At 37.3% G+C, this 16,796-nt stretch overlaps 1 protein-coding gene across 1 annotated transcript in view; it reads right to left on the reverse strand.

Moving 5' to 3' along the window:
- CASK (calcium/calmodulin dependent serine protein kinase) overlaps positions 1-16,796 on the reverse strand; it is a gene marked incomplete in the record, with an annotated part of 361,613 nt that overhangs the window by 47,184 nt on the left and 297,633 nt on the right. The window contains 3 exon segments of the mRNA XM_045164543.1: positions 1,124-1,202; positions 9,672-9,860; positions 15,238-15,318. Coding sequence (XP_045020478.1) covers positions 1,124-1,202; positions 9,672-9,860; positions 15,238-15,318 — 349 coding nt within the window.

Genomic DNA, 16,796 nt, shown 5'->3' on the forward strand with positions numbered 1-16,796 from the left:
AAATCTATAGTAAACATTCTTCTTCATGGGGAAACATTGGAAAGCTACCTCTTAAAAACAAGAATAGGACAAGGATGCCCACTATACCACTTCTATTAAAGACAGCAGGGGCTAGCCAGTGTGGTAATAAAAGAAAAAGAGATTAAAGATACAATGATGTAACTTTACTGAATGTATACGAAATTGCTAAAAATAATAAGCACAAAATTCCTACAGGATTCTAAAACCAAGTATCTTTCTGTGTGAGTGCTATCCACTCATGAAACCTCTAGACTGCGCTGAAGGCAGCAGTAATGCCAGGCACCATCTGTGTACATAAGCAGTCATCTCCAAAGAGGACAAGAAAGCACTAAAAGGCTGATGGTGTTACCTCTTGCTCTCCAGGGTGAAGGAAAGAGGTGTTAAGCACACATACAACACGATCTCAAAGAAAGGAAGTCTAATTTTTGGACAGGAGAATCACTTTTGGATCGGGCTCTAAATACTAATACATATAACACAGTCGCTTCAAAGAGGAACCTAAACCTCCATGTCCAAATCTTATCCACTGGAGAGTTAACAGTAGCTCCACTCTCTCAAAAAATCATTTTTTGTCTACTTCAGTCCTTAGTGAATTCCCTTCTCAACTACATTTACTGTAGCAGGTGTTAAGAGCTTAATCACGGATTTGATCTTTCTTATTTTACCATTGAAATATTATATTGTTATTTATCAAACTCTGATTTCCTAATTTATAAATAGTATATCTCATTCCTGAATGAATTATAGTAGTCAACTGTCATTTAACTTTGCAAATATATATACATATATCTTATATCCCATGGTAGATGTCTTCCATATATCCTGGGACCCATATGATACTTCAGTTTATCTCCCATGGCCTCTAGTAAGTCAGGATCTAAAGAGTGACTCAGAGATGCTCCAGCAACAGAACTGTATAGTATAACTGAAGCATGTGGAGATGAATACAAGTGAGTGGAGGCCAACAATGATTAAAACCAAAGACAGATAAATCATTTATATAAACCATCAATCAAACTGATTTTTTATATGGATCATAAAACACTATGCTATATGAAAAAAAATCTAAGGTAGGAAAGAAAGAATTATATATGGAACTTACCTTGCCTGTGAATCATGCCCCCATGCATGATTCTTGCAACGATACAGTGATTTAGTTCATTCATTTTTAAAGTGATTCCCTGTAAAAAGTTAAGCAAAAATAGAATTACTATGACAGGGCATTCTTTTTATATCTGTGATTATGCTGTAGATAACCTTAACTACAAAAGTAGGAAAACATTAAAGAAAATATGGAAAATGGAGGAGAAAACTCTACTATGCCATGACAGAAATATTCATTTTGATATTTTGGTTACTCTAACAATAGCATACGTGTATTTTATATAATGCTTTTTAATCTTATAAGTATTTTCCATGTTGCTAATTCTCCACTTGGTCATGATGTATTTTTCTTTTGTGAGGTATGGATTTGTTTAGAATTTGTGCATCTAAGTACCTGGTTACTGGTCTGTAGTTTACTTGCAAAATGTCTGGTTTTGGTATCAGGGTAATGCTAGTAGCTATTATACCTCTTCTTCCTCCTTTTCATCAAAAATAGTAAGTTGGGAAGAATTCTTTCCTTTTCAATGTTTTGGGAGGAGTCTGTGTACAATTGGTACTGTTTCTTTATTATATGTTTGGTAGAATTTACCAGTAAAGCCACCTGGGCCTGGAGTTTTCTTTGAGGGATTTTTTAAAAGACTAACTTCAATTTTTAAATAGTATAGGGCAATTCAGTTTATTCCAAAGTGAGTTTTGGTAGTTTGTCTCCCCAAAAATGTGTCTATTTAATTTAGGTTGTTTAATTTATTGACATAAAGTTGTTTACCATATTTCCTTATTATTCTTTTTATATCTGTAGGATCTATAGTAATGTTACTTCTCTTATGCATGATATTGGTAATTAGTGTCTTCACCCCCACACCTGATTGATCTGATCTTGTCAAAGGAAAGGCTTGTTTTATTGATTTTTTAAATTGTTTCACTTTCTTAAAGTGAAACATTTGATTTTTTAAATTGTTTCCACTTTGATCTTTATTATTTCTTTTCTTTTACTCACTTTGGGTTTAATTTGCTTTTTTGGTTCTAGTTTCTTTAGGTGGAAGGTGAGGTCATTGTTCTAAGATATTTCTTTTTTTTTAAGACTGGTATTTAGTGCTACACTTTTCTCCCTAAGTACTGTTTTAGCAGTATTCTACAAGTTCTGGTATGTTGTGATTTCATTTTCATTCACTTCAAAATACTTTAAAATTTCTCTTTTGATTTCTTCTTTCATCCATGGGTTATTTGGAATTGTATAATTTAGTTTTCAAGTGCTTGGGGATTTTTCCTGACATCTTTCTGTTATTCATTTCTAATTTAATTCCACTGTGGCCTGAGAATATACTTTGATATTAATATAGTCATTTCAGCTTCCTTTTATTAATGTCATCATAGTATATCTTTTTCCAGTCTTTTCCTTTAAAATGATTTGTTTTCATTTATAAAGCATTTCTTATGGGCAATATATAATTTGGTCTTGCTTCCCTCCTATACCCCAATCTGACAATCTCTACTTTTTAATTTGGGAGAATTTAGACAATTTATATTTAATATGATTACTGATTACTGATGAATATATCTTCTTGCTATTTGATTTTTATTTGTCCCATCTCTCCTATGCTCCCCTTTTCTGCATTCTTTTGGATTAGTTCATTTATTTTCATTCTATTTTTCCCTCCTGTTTTATTAGCTATAATTGTTTTGTTGTTTTAGTGGTTGCTTTAGGGTTTATAGCATACATCTTTAACTTACCAGTCTACCTTCAAGTGATATTATACCATGTGAAATGTATTATAAGAATCTTATAACAGTATACTTCCACTTCCTTCCTCCTGACTTTTGTGTTATATATTTTACTTTCACATGTTAAAAAATCCCAAATGCATTGCTACTATTTTTGTTTAGACTTCCATTTACCTTTCAGAGAGATTTAAATGATAAGGATATCCTTTAACATTTATTACACTGTAAGTCTATCAAATTCTTTCAGTTTTGTTAAGTCTGAAAATGTCTTTATTTTGCCTTTTTTTAATTAGTGTTTTTTAAAATACTATTTTATCTTTTAAATTAATTTTTATTGGAGTATAGTTGCTTTACAATGTTGTATTAGTTCCTTGCTGTACAACAAAGTGAATCATATATATATAATATACATATCATATACATATATCCACTCTTTTTAAGATTTCCTTCCTATTTAGGTCACCACAGAGCATCAAGTAGAGTTCCTTGTGCTAAATGGTAGGTTCTCATTAATTATTTTATACATATTAGTGTACCTATGTCAGTTCCAATTTCCCCATTCGTCCCACCCCTGCTCTCCCCCTTGGTAACCATACGTTTGTTCTCTACAAATGTGACTCTGTTTCTGCTTTGCTAGTAAGTTCATCTCTACCATTTTTCTAGATTCCACATATAAATGATACTATATTTGTTTTTCTCTGACTTCACTCTGTATGACAATCTCTAGGTCCATCCACGTCTCTGCAAATGGCACCATTTCATTCCTTTTTATGGGTGAATAATATCCCAAAATTCCAACAATATTCCACTACACACACACACACACACACACACACACACTGTATATCACATCTTCTTTATCCATTCCTCTGTCGATGGACATTTACGTTGCTTCCATGACTTGGCTACTGTAAATAGTGCTACAGTGAACACTGGGTGCATGCATCTTTTCAAATTATGGTTTTCTCCAGATCTAGGAATGGGATTGCTGGGTCATATGCTAGCTCTATATTTTAGTTTTTTTGGAACCTCCATACTGTTCTATATAGTTTGCCTTTATTTTATGATAGATAATTATACTGGGTTTAGAATTCTAAGTTGAGAGGTTTTTTCCCCCCAGTACTTTAAAATTATTGTTTTCTTGATTATACTTTCTCATAAGAGATCTGATATCGCTCTTATCTTTGTCCCCCTGTATGTAACATTTCCTTTTTATCTCTGTTTTTAAGATCTTTCTGTTTATCACAGGTTCTAAGCAGTTTGATTATGATGTACCTTGGTGTTGTTTTCTTCATGTGTCTTGTGCTTGGGGTTCACTGTGGTTCTTGTATCTGCAGATTTATAGTTTTCATCAAATTTGGAATGTTTTCGGCCATTATTTCTTCAAAAACACTTTGTTTCTTCCTCACCCTCTTCTCCCTCATAGATTCCAATGAACCAAATATTAGTTTGCTTGAAATTGTGCCACAGCTCAGTGTTATTCTTTTCATTTCTCAAAATTCTTTTTTCTTTCTGTGTTTTATTTTGGGTAGTTTCTATTGCTATGTCTTTTGAGTTCACGAATCTATTCTTCTGAAATGTCTAAACTGCCATTAATCCCATAGTGCAATTTTCCTGCTAATTCGAATAGTGCTGTCAATTATTTTTTTATTTCTATATTCTTAAGCTTTGTCCTGGGATGTAGTTCAGTTATTTGGAAAGAGTGATCCTTTGGGCCTTGCTTTCAGGATTTGTTAAGGTGGGTCTGGAGCAATTCTCTGTCTAGGGCTAATAATTCCTCATTACTGAGGCAAGACCTTCCTAAGCACTCCACACAATGCCCCTTGAATTGGTTTTTCTAGTCTGGGAGGTGGGGACAGACAGTGAGTGTTGGGCACTGTTCCCTCTCATCCTTTTTGGATGGCCTTTCCTTGGCTCTGAGTAGGTTCCTGTCATAAACGTGCAGATCATTATTCAGATAAATACACGAGGGGGACCCTCTAGAGTTTTCTCTCTGTGCAGCTCTCTCCACTTCAGCACTCTGTCCTATGAATGTTATTGCTTTGGTCTTCCCAGGCCCTCAGCTCTGTGTCCTCAGGCAGTCTGCTCTGCCTCAGTTCCCCTTCACCATGCTGTGGCCTGGAAACTCTCTCATGTCAGTAAGGTGGGATGATCACTGGGTTTGTTTGCTTCCTGTTTCTTAGGGATCACTGTTCTTTGCTGCCAGATGCCCAATATCTTGCAAACAGTTCTTTTATCGTTGTGTGTGTTCTTTTTGTTGTTGTTTCAGGTGAGAAAGTAAATCTGTTCGCTGTTATTCCACCTTGGTTGGAAGTGGAACCTCTGTATACTTAATGCCAGAATACTATTCTATGGAATAGATTGCAACTTTTTGTTTTTAATTACAAGCCTTCTGGACTGGTCTTTAAAAAAATATTTATTTATTTCTTGGCTGTGCTGGGTCTTTATTGCCATAGGCAGGCTTTCTCTAGTTGTGGCGAGTGGGGATGACTCTTTAGATGTGGTGTGCGGGCTTCTCACTGTGGTGGCTTCTCTTGTGCAGCACAGGCTTTATAGTGCGGGGCTTCAGCAGTTGTGGCTCGCGGGCTCTCGAGTGCGGGCTCAGTAGTTGGGGTACATGGACTTAGTTGCCCCATGGCGTGTGGAATATTCCTGGATCAGGGATCAAATCCATGTCCCCTGCATTGGCAGGCAGATTCCCAACCACTGGACCACTGGGGAAGTCCGATTACAACTCTTACTTTCCAGTTATTCACCATTATAAGACAAGCTTTCATAAACATATCTTTGTACTAGACTTGGTTGTTTCTAAGAATCACATGGAGACCTTTTAGATAATACTGATTTTTAATTTCACTCTTTTGATTAGTCTGGAATAGAGCCCAGATCTATATTTTTAACAAGCTCCCTCAGTGAAAACTGATCTTGAATTTGAGATGATTGGGGGTAGCAGGACTCTGTCTTATCTTCTTCACCGGAAAATAACAGTTAGAAAGTTCCATGAAAATATTTGAGACTTTATAATCTAGACCCTACCTGAATTTGTACAATTCTACAACATATAACTTTGCATAGTTCCTATTTTGTGGTTCTTAGAAATGGTAAGCAAGCAATTAAAAATAAACTGGTTTCCCAAAGGTTTCTAGTCCCACATTCAACTGTACTGCTCAAGTTTCATTTCCAACTTGTACATTCAATCAGCACATATGGTTACCAAGAGAGGTGCTCCTGGGAAAATGCTGTAAATTAATGTGTAAGTCAAATCTAATTTCATAAGGGAAATGACAGTACAATGAGGATTCCATTCTTGAAATTACCGAATTAGCATATTCATTCAACCAATATTACTGTGAACCTGTTATATGGCAGATACTCTGCTAGGCATGGAAGTGAATGAGATAGACAAAAAAAAGTAGGTAGCCCTATGGAAACTGAGCTCCAGGAAGGGGCAATGTCTTGTCCACCACTATGTCACTGGCATGCAGTCATCTGTACATCGTTGTTGTTCAGCTGCTCAGTCATCTCTGACTCTTTGCAACCTCTTTGTCTCCTCTCACGGCTAGGGAAAGTTCACCTCAAATCAACCGAAGTTAGTATTTATTATTTTGTCTGCTTCAAATGTTTCTCTGCAGAGAAGAACTGACTCATGTTTTCTCTGTTGACAAGTTCCCAAATTCCAGGGAAAGGCTTGGCCCAGCTACTGCTGAACCTAGCCCAGCTTGTTTACATAAGCCTCTTCCTAATTGTCTACACTATTTGAAGTTCAGTGTTTAACACATGCAACTATGGGAATTTCCCAATCAATAGAGAAATAATTAAAAGTGTGATGTTAAAAATGGGAAAACAAGGGTGTAATGTGAATATATCACCCTTGGGGGATGGACCTAGCATACGTAGTTGGATATATTTTAGAAGGTCCAAAAAGCAAAAGAAATCAGACAAGTATATGCTGCATGATACTATAATGTTTTTTTTTAACAGGACAAAGAAGCAAATTTAGTTGTATTAAATGTAAAACTATAGAAAACTATATTCCTGAAAATTTGTTTCAGATAAAGTAATTTCCATTTTTATGGCAACCAAGTAAAGGGAGAAGAACTACACACCTTCACTAGGATCATAGAAGATGGGAGAGAGAAGGGCTTCTTTAAGGAGACTTTTGGGGACGACTCAAGGCTATTTTATGCTTGCTGAAAAGTGTAATTCAGGGGTACAGATTTATGCTTTCACTCAGTCTATGTTTCTAATGTAGTTAATCTTCATACGGAACATCAAGCAACTGTCATTGAATTGCTTTAGAACGTGACAATCACAAGACACTGCTGGGCCTCCTCCTCCTTTTTTTTTTTTTGAAAGTCTTTATTGAATCCATTACAATATTGCTCCTGTTTTATGTTTTGGTTTTTTTGGCCATGAGGCATGTGGGATCCCAGCTCCCAGACCAGGGATCGAACCTGCACCCTTTCTATTAGAAGGCGAAGACTTAACCACTGGACCACTAGGGAAATCCCTGGGCCTCCTTCTTGTGGTCCCTTCCACTTTCCTATCTACTCTGATTGGCTGAACATCACCCCTTCTCGTGCTTCTCTGACACAGTCTTTCCTCCCCTATAGTTCTGTCATAATCACACCTGTTAAACAAACTGTGCTAAAGTGCATATCTACTTGTTTAATGCAGGGAGCCCTGGGACTTTCCTGGTGGTCCAGTGGTTAAGTCTCTGTGACTCCTGGGTAGGAGGGACAGGTTCTATCCCTGGTTGGGGAACTAACAGCCTGCATGCTGCACAGTGTGGCCAAAAAAAAAGTTGGCAGCCCTATGGAAATTGAGCTCCAGGAAAGGGCAATGTCTTGTCTGCCACTACATCACTGGCATGCAGTCATCTGCACATTGTTGGTCAGCCGCTCAGTCTTCTCTGACTCTTTGCAACCCCTTGGACTGCAGCACACCAGGCTTGCCTGTCCTTCACTATCTCCCAGAGTTTGCTCAAACTCATGTCCATTGAATTGATGATGCCATCCAATCATCTCATTCTCTGCCACCCTTCTCCTCCTGCTCTCAATCTTTCCCAGCACCAAGGTCTTTTCTGCACATAGTGGGTACTTAAAAACATTTGCTAAATGAGTGAATGAATATATGAAATGAATGAGGGGAGTGTTAGACTTTCAGAGCTGGGTAGGATCTGGGTAGGTAGAAATCAAGCACACTTTTGGTCATACTTGCTAAGAAAAGTATGAGCAAAATGAGGTCTCCACGGACATGAAGTGATTTGCCTGAGGGACCCAAAGCCTCAGGACCTTTGCCTGGGCTGTTAAGTCAAAGAGTTGCTTGGTGAGCACCAGAGGGGTGAGGTGACTTCATGTCCCATGTCTGCTGTAAGTGCTGAGATAATACAGTCTAACTGGCAAAGAACAGTAAGTGAGAATTACAACCTGAATGTCTAGGGTTGAGGGCTTTCTGGAAATTGCCATCATAGGATCACTGCTCTGTAATTCTTCCTTTAACCTGGAAAGCAACTGGGCAACTTTCTTAAATAATCTGTTTTCCTATATCCCAAGATCCCTTTTCTATGTTCTGAGGAGCAGATACGAATACATACGTTTGAATGTTTTCCTTTTTCCTAAAGAAATCATTCCTCCTAAAAACTGGAACTTTCCCAATATTCCCTGTCTCAGTGGGTAGCATCACTGTTCACCTGGCTGTGAAAAACCTAAAGCTTAGGGTCACACTAGACACTTGCGTCTGCCTCAGTCCCCATCAACAATCCATTCTCAAGGTCTCCTGAATTACTCTTTTATTGAATCTATTCCCTTCTTTCCACTCAACATCCATCCCTGTAGTTCAGAGCTCCATCATCTCTCCCATGTATTATGCAGTTACAGTCTCTTAACTGGTCTCCCCCTAGCCACTCTTGTCCCCCTCTAATCCATCTTCCAGAGTGCTTATTTCTAAAATGAAAATCTGATTTTATCTCCCTGCTTAAAACTCTTTAATAGCCTCTCACTGTTTTTAAAATAGATAACAAAATCAATACTTATGAGGCCCTCTTCTGACACACATCTTGTTTTCTACAGTCTAGCTGTGGTGCCTTCTTTCCATTTTTAAACTGGGCTAAGAGACTTTTCACTAGCAGGTTTCTGCATATGCTACTTGGTTTGGCTGGATGGTCTCCCCTCTCACTGCCCCCTCTGTGCAGTTAACATCAAGGAGCCTTTCCTTGATCTTCCCAGTCTATGAAAATTCTATGAGGATGAAGCAGGGTTCAGCATCAGTTCTATTCCAATGCTACACCTAAGAACTGAGAAGGTAAATTCATACTAAACAGGTAGGTGTTAATGGAAGGAACTTTAACAATGGCACTCAATTCTTTGAATGTCTTCCCAATTAGTCTTCCTCTAATTTTGTTGAGGGCAAAAGATCTGGACACCACTTGACTTGTAAAAGGAACTTTAGACGTTCACCTTTTCAACACCAATTCCAGTATTTCACATTGGACCCCGTCCCTGCTATCCCAGAGGTCTTTACACGCTAGAGTAATATATCAGGTCTGTCCTTTCTTTGTTGATGTTGAAGAGCAACTGTGAAAGGAGAGGTGGGAAGGAAAGCCAACATACCTTAGGCACGTGTCAGGCAGGACAATTTTAGGTGGGGGTAGTGGGGGCGGGGGTATGGTGGTGGCCTTGAAATGAGGATCTGGAAACTGATTTCTTGAAAACTCTCCACACCCTCCTTTCCTCCCCACCTCTAGTAGTATAGGTTGAAGGTAGGTGCTCGAACTCATGCTGGGATTTTATGAGAACACAGGAGATTTTTTTCCCCCTACTTACCATTGGTTCATCTGTGTTCTTTTGGAACTGGACCAGGCGAACTCTGGTCACGTTCTCCATATCCATGTCTCCGTTTGCACTTTCTGGAGAATCACCATTTAAATAGGGAGAAGTGGGAGGCGGTGTAACCCTCAATGCTTCATCACTGTAAACTTCATGAGCCACTACATCGTGAGTCTGAAGTAAGGCCTGATATTTTATGAGGGAAATAAAATATTAATAATAGAACTGTTTCAGTAGGAGTCTATTACATAAACAAATAAAATTATTCTTTGCCTCTCAAAGGTATCTCTCATCTAAAGAGAATTCAAAGCACATTACACCTAGATAGAGCCGTGCCATAATTTCTTTCTGACACGTAATCATGACAGATGGAGCTTCCCAGGTGGCACTAGTGGTGAAGAACCCGCTTGCCAAAGCAGGAGACATAAGAGACAGGGATTCGTTTTCTGGATCGAGAAGATGCCCTGGAGGAGAGCATGGCAATCCGCTCTCGTATTCTTGCCTGGAGAATCCTAAAGACAGAGGAGCCTGGCGGGCCACAGTCTCTTGGGTCGCCAAGAGTCGGACATGACTGAGGCAGCTGAGCATGCACAATCATGATAGATGGAGTTTTAAAAATGAAGGAACAAATGAAAGAATGGGTGAGCCAATCAATGAATGGATGTGTTTGTTCATTATCTGGGTAAGAGGTGTTGTCTGATGCTCTAAAAAATTGTCCAGCTAACTTGCTCAATTAAAGGCTGACATAACACAATTTGAAATAATTGAGCAGAAAGAATCTTTTGTACATAGAGCTGGCAAATTTGTGCTGGGGCTTAAAATGAAAACAAATTTAAAAAGAAACAGTGCAATAATTGGTGCCTTGAGCAAATATCCTTTACCAGTGGTATTAACAATAACTGCTACATAATGCAAAGGATAATTTATAATGTATGACTTAGTAAAAGAAAGAAAACCACACACAAACGTATCTGAAGAAATGTAATTTCCCCCAATATCACATGATATGGAGCTCAAAATCTTAAACCTAGTTACTGTTTTTGCTCATTTCTACTTTTTGGAGCACTAAACAAAAAATCAGCTGACAGTTATCATCATGACTTCTTTTTGCAAAGCCCATTAACAAAGAAAAAGTGATTTCTTTGTGTTGGTATCTTCGTATGTCCTCGTGGTGAAACTGGGTAACAAATATCGTTTTGTTTCCCTGAAAAGGCTATTCTTCCACTTACTTTACATTTCATGCCATCATAAGAAAGTTTTTAATAAGAATAAATATTTTAACATTTCTACTTCAAAGAGAATTTTACAGCTGAGTATCAACATATTTGGCACTTTATATATTGTATTTTCTTGTGAGCTAACTATAAATTCAGTTCTTTTTTAATCTGTGATCTGTAGGGTAATGAAATATCTGAGATAATGAAACATAATTAAAATTGCCTTAACAGCATAACCTGTAACATCTCAAGTTATTAAATTAAAAGATTTACCAAAGTCATGACTCGGCTATTTTCACTTTTCAGTTATATATACGAGGCAAAAATAAGGTAACAATGTGGTAAAATCATAAAGATGATGGCGTTGATTAGTCATCAATAGAGCGTATGCTCTATTCAATACCCATCTGAATTTATAATAGAAATGGCAGATATTTGCAAGATCTCAGAGGGCTGGTATAGGCACTGAGGGGCAGTAAGTAGCACGGCTTGAAAGCCAGCCTCCACAATGGCCCTGAGGACCTGGGCTTCCTGACCTGTGTCCTGGCTACACCCAACATGAGTACCCCTGGCCAAAGTGGTAGTGGCTGTGCTATGTGGGGAAATCCTTCTTTGGTTGGTTTAATTATAGCCTCTTTAGAGACTAAGATTTAAGGCAGAAAGCAAAAATTAATTATAGGTGAACTGAAAAACTTCGTCTGTTAAAATTAGGTTCATTGTATTAATTATGGGGCTTCCCAGGTGGCGCTTGTGGTAAAGAACCCGCCTCCCAATGTAAGAGACATAAGAGACGCGGGTTCTATCCCTGGGTTGGGAAGATCCCCTGGAGGAGGGAATGGCTACCCACTCCAGTATTCTTGCCTGGAGAATTCCATGAACAGAGGAGTATGGCGGGCTACAGTCCATAGAGTTGCAAAGAGTTGGATACGACTGAAGCAACTTAGGACGCATGCATTAATTATAGATGTGTTTTCTATAAACAGTGAATTTTAAAAAATATGCTTTGTATGACTGGAGGAGGATATATGCCTAGGTAAACAGAGAACCAAGTTTCATTAGGAAAATGTCAATTACATGGGTTGGAGAAAGTGTTTATACTGTTTTTTGCAAACGGTTTCTATCCATCCTTTTAAATTATATAAGCAAACACTTGTATTAATGTTTTATTTATAAGGAAGGATAAGCCCACAATCACAAAAATACCAAAACTGAACCGTAAGAGAAAAATCCTTAAATTATATCACCAAATGAGGTCATACTTGATACTAACTTTTATTTGCTACTGTAAAAGACTGCTACCACAAAATGAAACTTTTATCCAACACATACACAAACAAAAATAAGGGGCCACTTACAGATTGTTAAAAAAAGTCATTAAAAGAGTATGCCAAATAAAAAATAGAGAAATTAGAGTTTGAATATTTTTTTCAAGTATGTTATGAGGTGACTAAGCAATTGTTACTAAGCTGAAATAGCTATTATATTTAATCACATAAGAAGAATCATGAAAAAGGAAAAAACCAATTTTTTGTTTTGTATGTAAAAGGGACATGGACAAGACAACTAAGAACTTCAGACTAGAGTGGGAAAAATTCATTTAAAATTTATAGGAAAAAAGAAATTTTAGGTTTGAAAGTAGTTCTTCGGGCTTCTTAATTACAAATCATAAAATTTATCACTTAATAATGAAACTTTCAAGTCAACCTAAGGTGATTATAACCACCTTGTTTTTATTGAGAAAGTAAGATACCAATTTCAAAAAATAGGATTTAGGACAGAAAATTTTAAAGGAAAAAAATCAAAGCATAGACATTCAATTCTGTTTATTGTCTTTATCCTTAATGTTTTATATTTTACAAATGCAATAAGCAAAGGATCTGTTCTCTTAAAAAAAAAAAGTCTTTAAAATGGAATAACTGAAAAAGGATAGTGTGCTAATATTTTTTTATCATGACCTCTAGAGTACAGAGTTTAAAAAATCATTTAAACCTATACTCTCTTCTTTTAATTACTGTAAAAAAATTTAAGTATCTGTATTTTTAAATGTAAGGTAACCCAACATTAAATCCTCATATTTTAATGATCAGAAAGCAAAGAAAAAGTCAAATAATTGAAGAAGTACAAAATTATATGCTAAGAACAACTCCCAAACTTTGGTATAATAAAAATTATAAATTAAAATTTTTCCTTTATTAATATTTCTTTAACAATACCAAAAATTTGAAATCATGATCTTAAAATGCTTTTAAAATAGAAAGCTCTAGCATTTAAAAGTTTAACATAGTATATACAGCTCAGAATTATACCTCCCACACAGGACATTATCCAAACATATGCTTATTTGGGAATGCCCACTGAGTTCAAATTAAGTTTATAGGAAAATCAATCCTAGTTACAAGTCATTTAAGAGCACAGCCTTTGGAGCCAGAAAGATCTGGGTTTTGAACCTCCATAAGGCCACTTACTAGGTAGGTGACCTAAAGCAAGCCTCTTAGCCTTTCTAGGGTACAGTTTCCTCTCTGAACTTAAAATTAATTACATTACCTCACATCTCAGCCATCAGCAAGTCCGTGTTCAACCACCTCTAAAGCAGAATCCCAATCTGCTCATTTTCCATCAGCCCCATCCTTCTCCAAGCCTCTACCACCTCACAGAAGCCTCCTAATTGGTCTCCCTCTCTTAAGTCTTATCCTCACCACAGTCCATTCTCTACACAAGAGCTCCAGCAATCTCTAAAAAAGTACAGGTCTAACAATATTTTCTTGCTTGCAGTCACTGTCACCTGTACAATCAGGAGAAAATCCAGATTCCTTACCATGGCCCCAAAGGCCCTTTGTGGTCTGGCCTCTGCCACCCTTGCCAGCTCTTCTTGTTTGCCAGCTCAACTCTCCCTTTTGTTTACTATATCCCAGCCACAGTGGCCTTTCTTCTGTACTCTGACTCTATGAAGCTCTTTCCTGCCTCTGGGCCTTTGCATTTGCTCGTCCCCATGCTTGAACATTCAGAAAGCTGATTCTTTCATAAAACAAGTCTCAGCCCACATGTTAACTCCTCAGAGGGCCTTTCTCCTGACCCTCTGAAATAGCTTCTCCTTTACTATCATCTCTGCCCCATTGTCCTGTCTTTTTTTCATAGTTATTACCATGATATGAACCTATCTTGCTTGTTTACTGGCTCACTGTCTGTCTCTAGTTCACCTATCCATGCCCCACCTAGAATGGAACTTCATTGATCCTATTCACCACTACCCTTAGTGCCCAGCATGGTGTCTGGCATACAGTAGGCATTTACATATTTGATGAGTAAATGAAAATGTCTTTTAAGCACCTAGCTGGGTGTTCAGAAATTACAACTGAAAGTGAAAGTCGCTCAGTTGTGTCCAACTCTTTGTGACCTCATGGACTATATAGTCCATGGAATTCTCTACGTCAGAATACTGGAGTAGGTAGCCTTTCCCTTCTCCAGGGAATCTTCCCAACCCAGGGATCGAATCCAGGTCTCCCACATTGCAGACAGATTCTTTACCAGCTGAGCCACCAGGGAAGCCCAAGAATACTGGAGTGGGTAGCCTATCCCTTCTCCAGCAGATCTTCCTGAGCCAGGAAATTACAAGAACTATTTATTATTTCTGAAAATGCTTACTAATAGCAATGCACAAATTAATTTCTCTCTGATGTCAGAAAAGCTAAATAAACCAAGGCTTCGAAGTTAGGTAAGTTGTGAGAGATGAGGCTGTCTTAGCTTTATGGTTTTGGAAAAAAAAAAAACAAACCTTAACCTTAAAAAAATGATTTTATTTGGCTATATATTATTTTCTTTATTTAGCTTACTTCGAATCTGAAAGATCTACTGATCTCAATGGTCCTACATCATTCTCGGAATTGAGCTGAGGGTTACTTATCAATTAATAGATAGACCCATCTGTCCAGAATGTACAGGCTTCTATCTGCGGAAAACACACTGCACAGAACAGTCAGTTGACTAACTTATCTCCAAATGGGCAAGTTCCTAATCTATTCAATATTTTACTGAGTACTGTGCCCTAGACATGACAGATACTATGGAGTAACTAATAATATTCATTAGCTAACAGTTATTAGGCATTAAGGATATATCAGACACTGTGCAAAGCACAGTACATGTATCATCTACTTAATTCTTATTCCAACTCCATGAAGTTGGCAAATAGCATCTTTATAATTTGATATTATCTGGTATTGTAATCTTAACACTCTGACATATGGCTGAAAGCACATTTGATGAAGATGGCTGTATTTCATAAGAATTAGTAAAACCCTCTTTTGAAAGTGAGGTTTTATTTCTACAGAAGTTTAACTGTTACTCACCATGAAATGAGGTTGTGTTAAAATACGCTTTAGTTCCTTTGCATCGTTATTCTCAGGGTAACATGAAATTTCTTCCAATACCTAAAAAAACAAGCAAGATATAAAATAGTATGAAAATATAAAATTCTTTTTAAATTAAAAAGTATGAATGGATTTTTATGGCAGGCAAAATAATTATTCTGGAAAAAAATTCATCATTTTATTCAAAGTTATTAATACATAGGAACTACATTGGTGGTAATAAAAAATAAAACAAATTGCTGTAATAGTCTCTACCCAACTATAACTCGAAAGATTATTGAAAAATACAAAACAAAATGACAACTCTGTAATACATATTTATTACAGGCCTAGGTAACTTAATTAAACTTAATGGGAAAATGTCTCCGCAAATCTTTTTCCAAACTTACCATCAAGATGAATCTGTAGTAAAAGTTGATAATAGATTTCTTTTATAATTAACAAAACTGTCCATTCCTTTCAGAAAGATTAAAATTGCAAAGGCTCAAACAAAAATAAAGAAGAGAAACACAAATACTTTCCCTTGTAGCCTGAAAGAATCAATGTTCTTCTCCACACTCATCTCCTCACATAGATAAAACCACGTCTTGGCAATGGTTCCCAGAATTAATTGCCAGGGCATGAAAGGGTTCCCAGTGGGCTCAGTGTTAAAGAATCAACCTGCCAATGCAGGAGACCCAGGTTTGATCCCTGGGTCGAGAAGATCCCCTGGAGAAGGGAACAGCTACCCAGTCCAGTATTCTTGCCTGGGAAATCCTATGGACAGAGAACTCTGGCAGGCTACATTCTGTAGGTCAGGCTACATTCTGTAGGTCAGGCTACAGTCTGTAGGTCAGGCTACATTCTGTAGGTCAGGCTACAGTCTGTAGGTCAGGCTACAGTCTGTAGCGTAGCAGAGTTGGATCTGACTGAACAACTAAACCACCACCACTAGTTGTAAAACAAAAGAAACAATCAAAAACTTTCCTCTTTTCACTCACATTTTCTTCATTAATTAGTTGCTAACATTTTCTCTGTACAGGTTTAAATGGTTGTTTTCAAATGAAATTGTTCTTCAAAAGTTATCCCTTACCACTAGAATGGAGTTTGTGACACGAGCCCCGGGGAAGTCCTCTGTTCCTTTTCAGAGTAAACCTATTACTGCAGTTCTAACTGTAGATAGTTGGATTCAGAGTGGTTATACACAGTGTACAATTCTAAAAGTCAAGCTGATCAAGGATTGCTTGAGCAGTATTGGCTGCCAGGGGCATGCAAGTCATGTACCCACCAGGAGTCTCTTGACTTGCCTTTGAGAATCCTACAACTGGAGCAGGAATGGATGTTTTGAGGTCACTTAGCCTAAAGATTAGATGTTAGCTAGTACTACTCAATCACCTCCTCAGGTAAGAAAAAACCAACGAAAACTACAAGATTCCTTTCTTATGGAAATGTACTCTTAACGCATGCTGATTAGGCTATTAATTCATATTGTTTAATGATAATAAGCCAATTCTCCTTTGGTGTATTTTATGCTTTGCTTTTTTTTACCAGTGAAACAA

The sequence above is a fragment of the Bubalus bubalis genome, chromosome X, assembly GCF_019923935.1.
Source record: "Bubalus bubalis isolate 160015118507 breed Murrah chromosome X, NDDB_SH_1, whole genome shotgun sequence".
Lineage (NCBI taxonomy): Eukaryota > Metazoa > Chordata > Mammalia > Artiodactyla > Bovidae > Bubalus > Bubalus bubalis.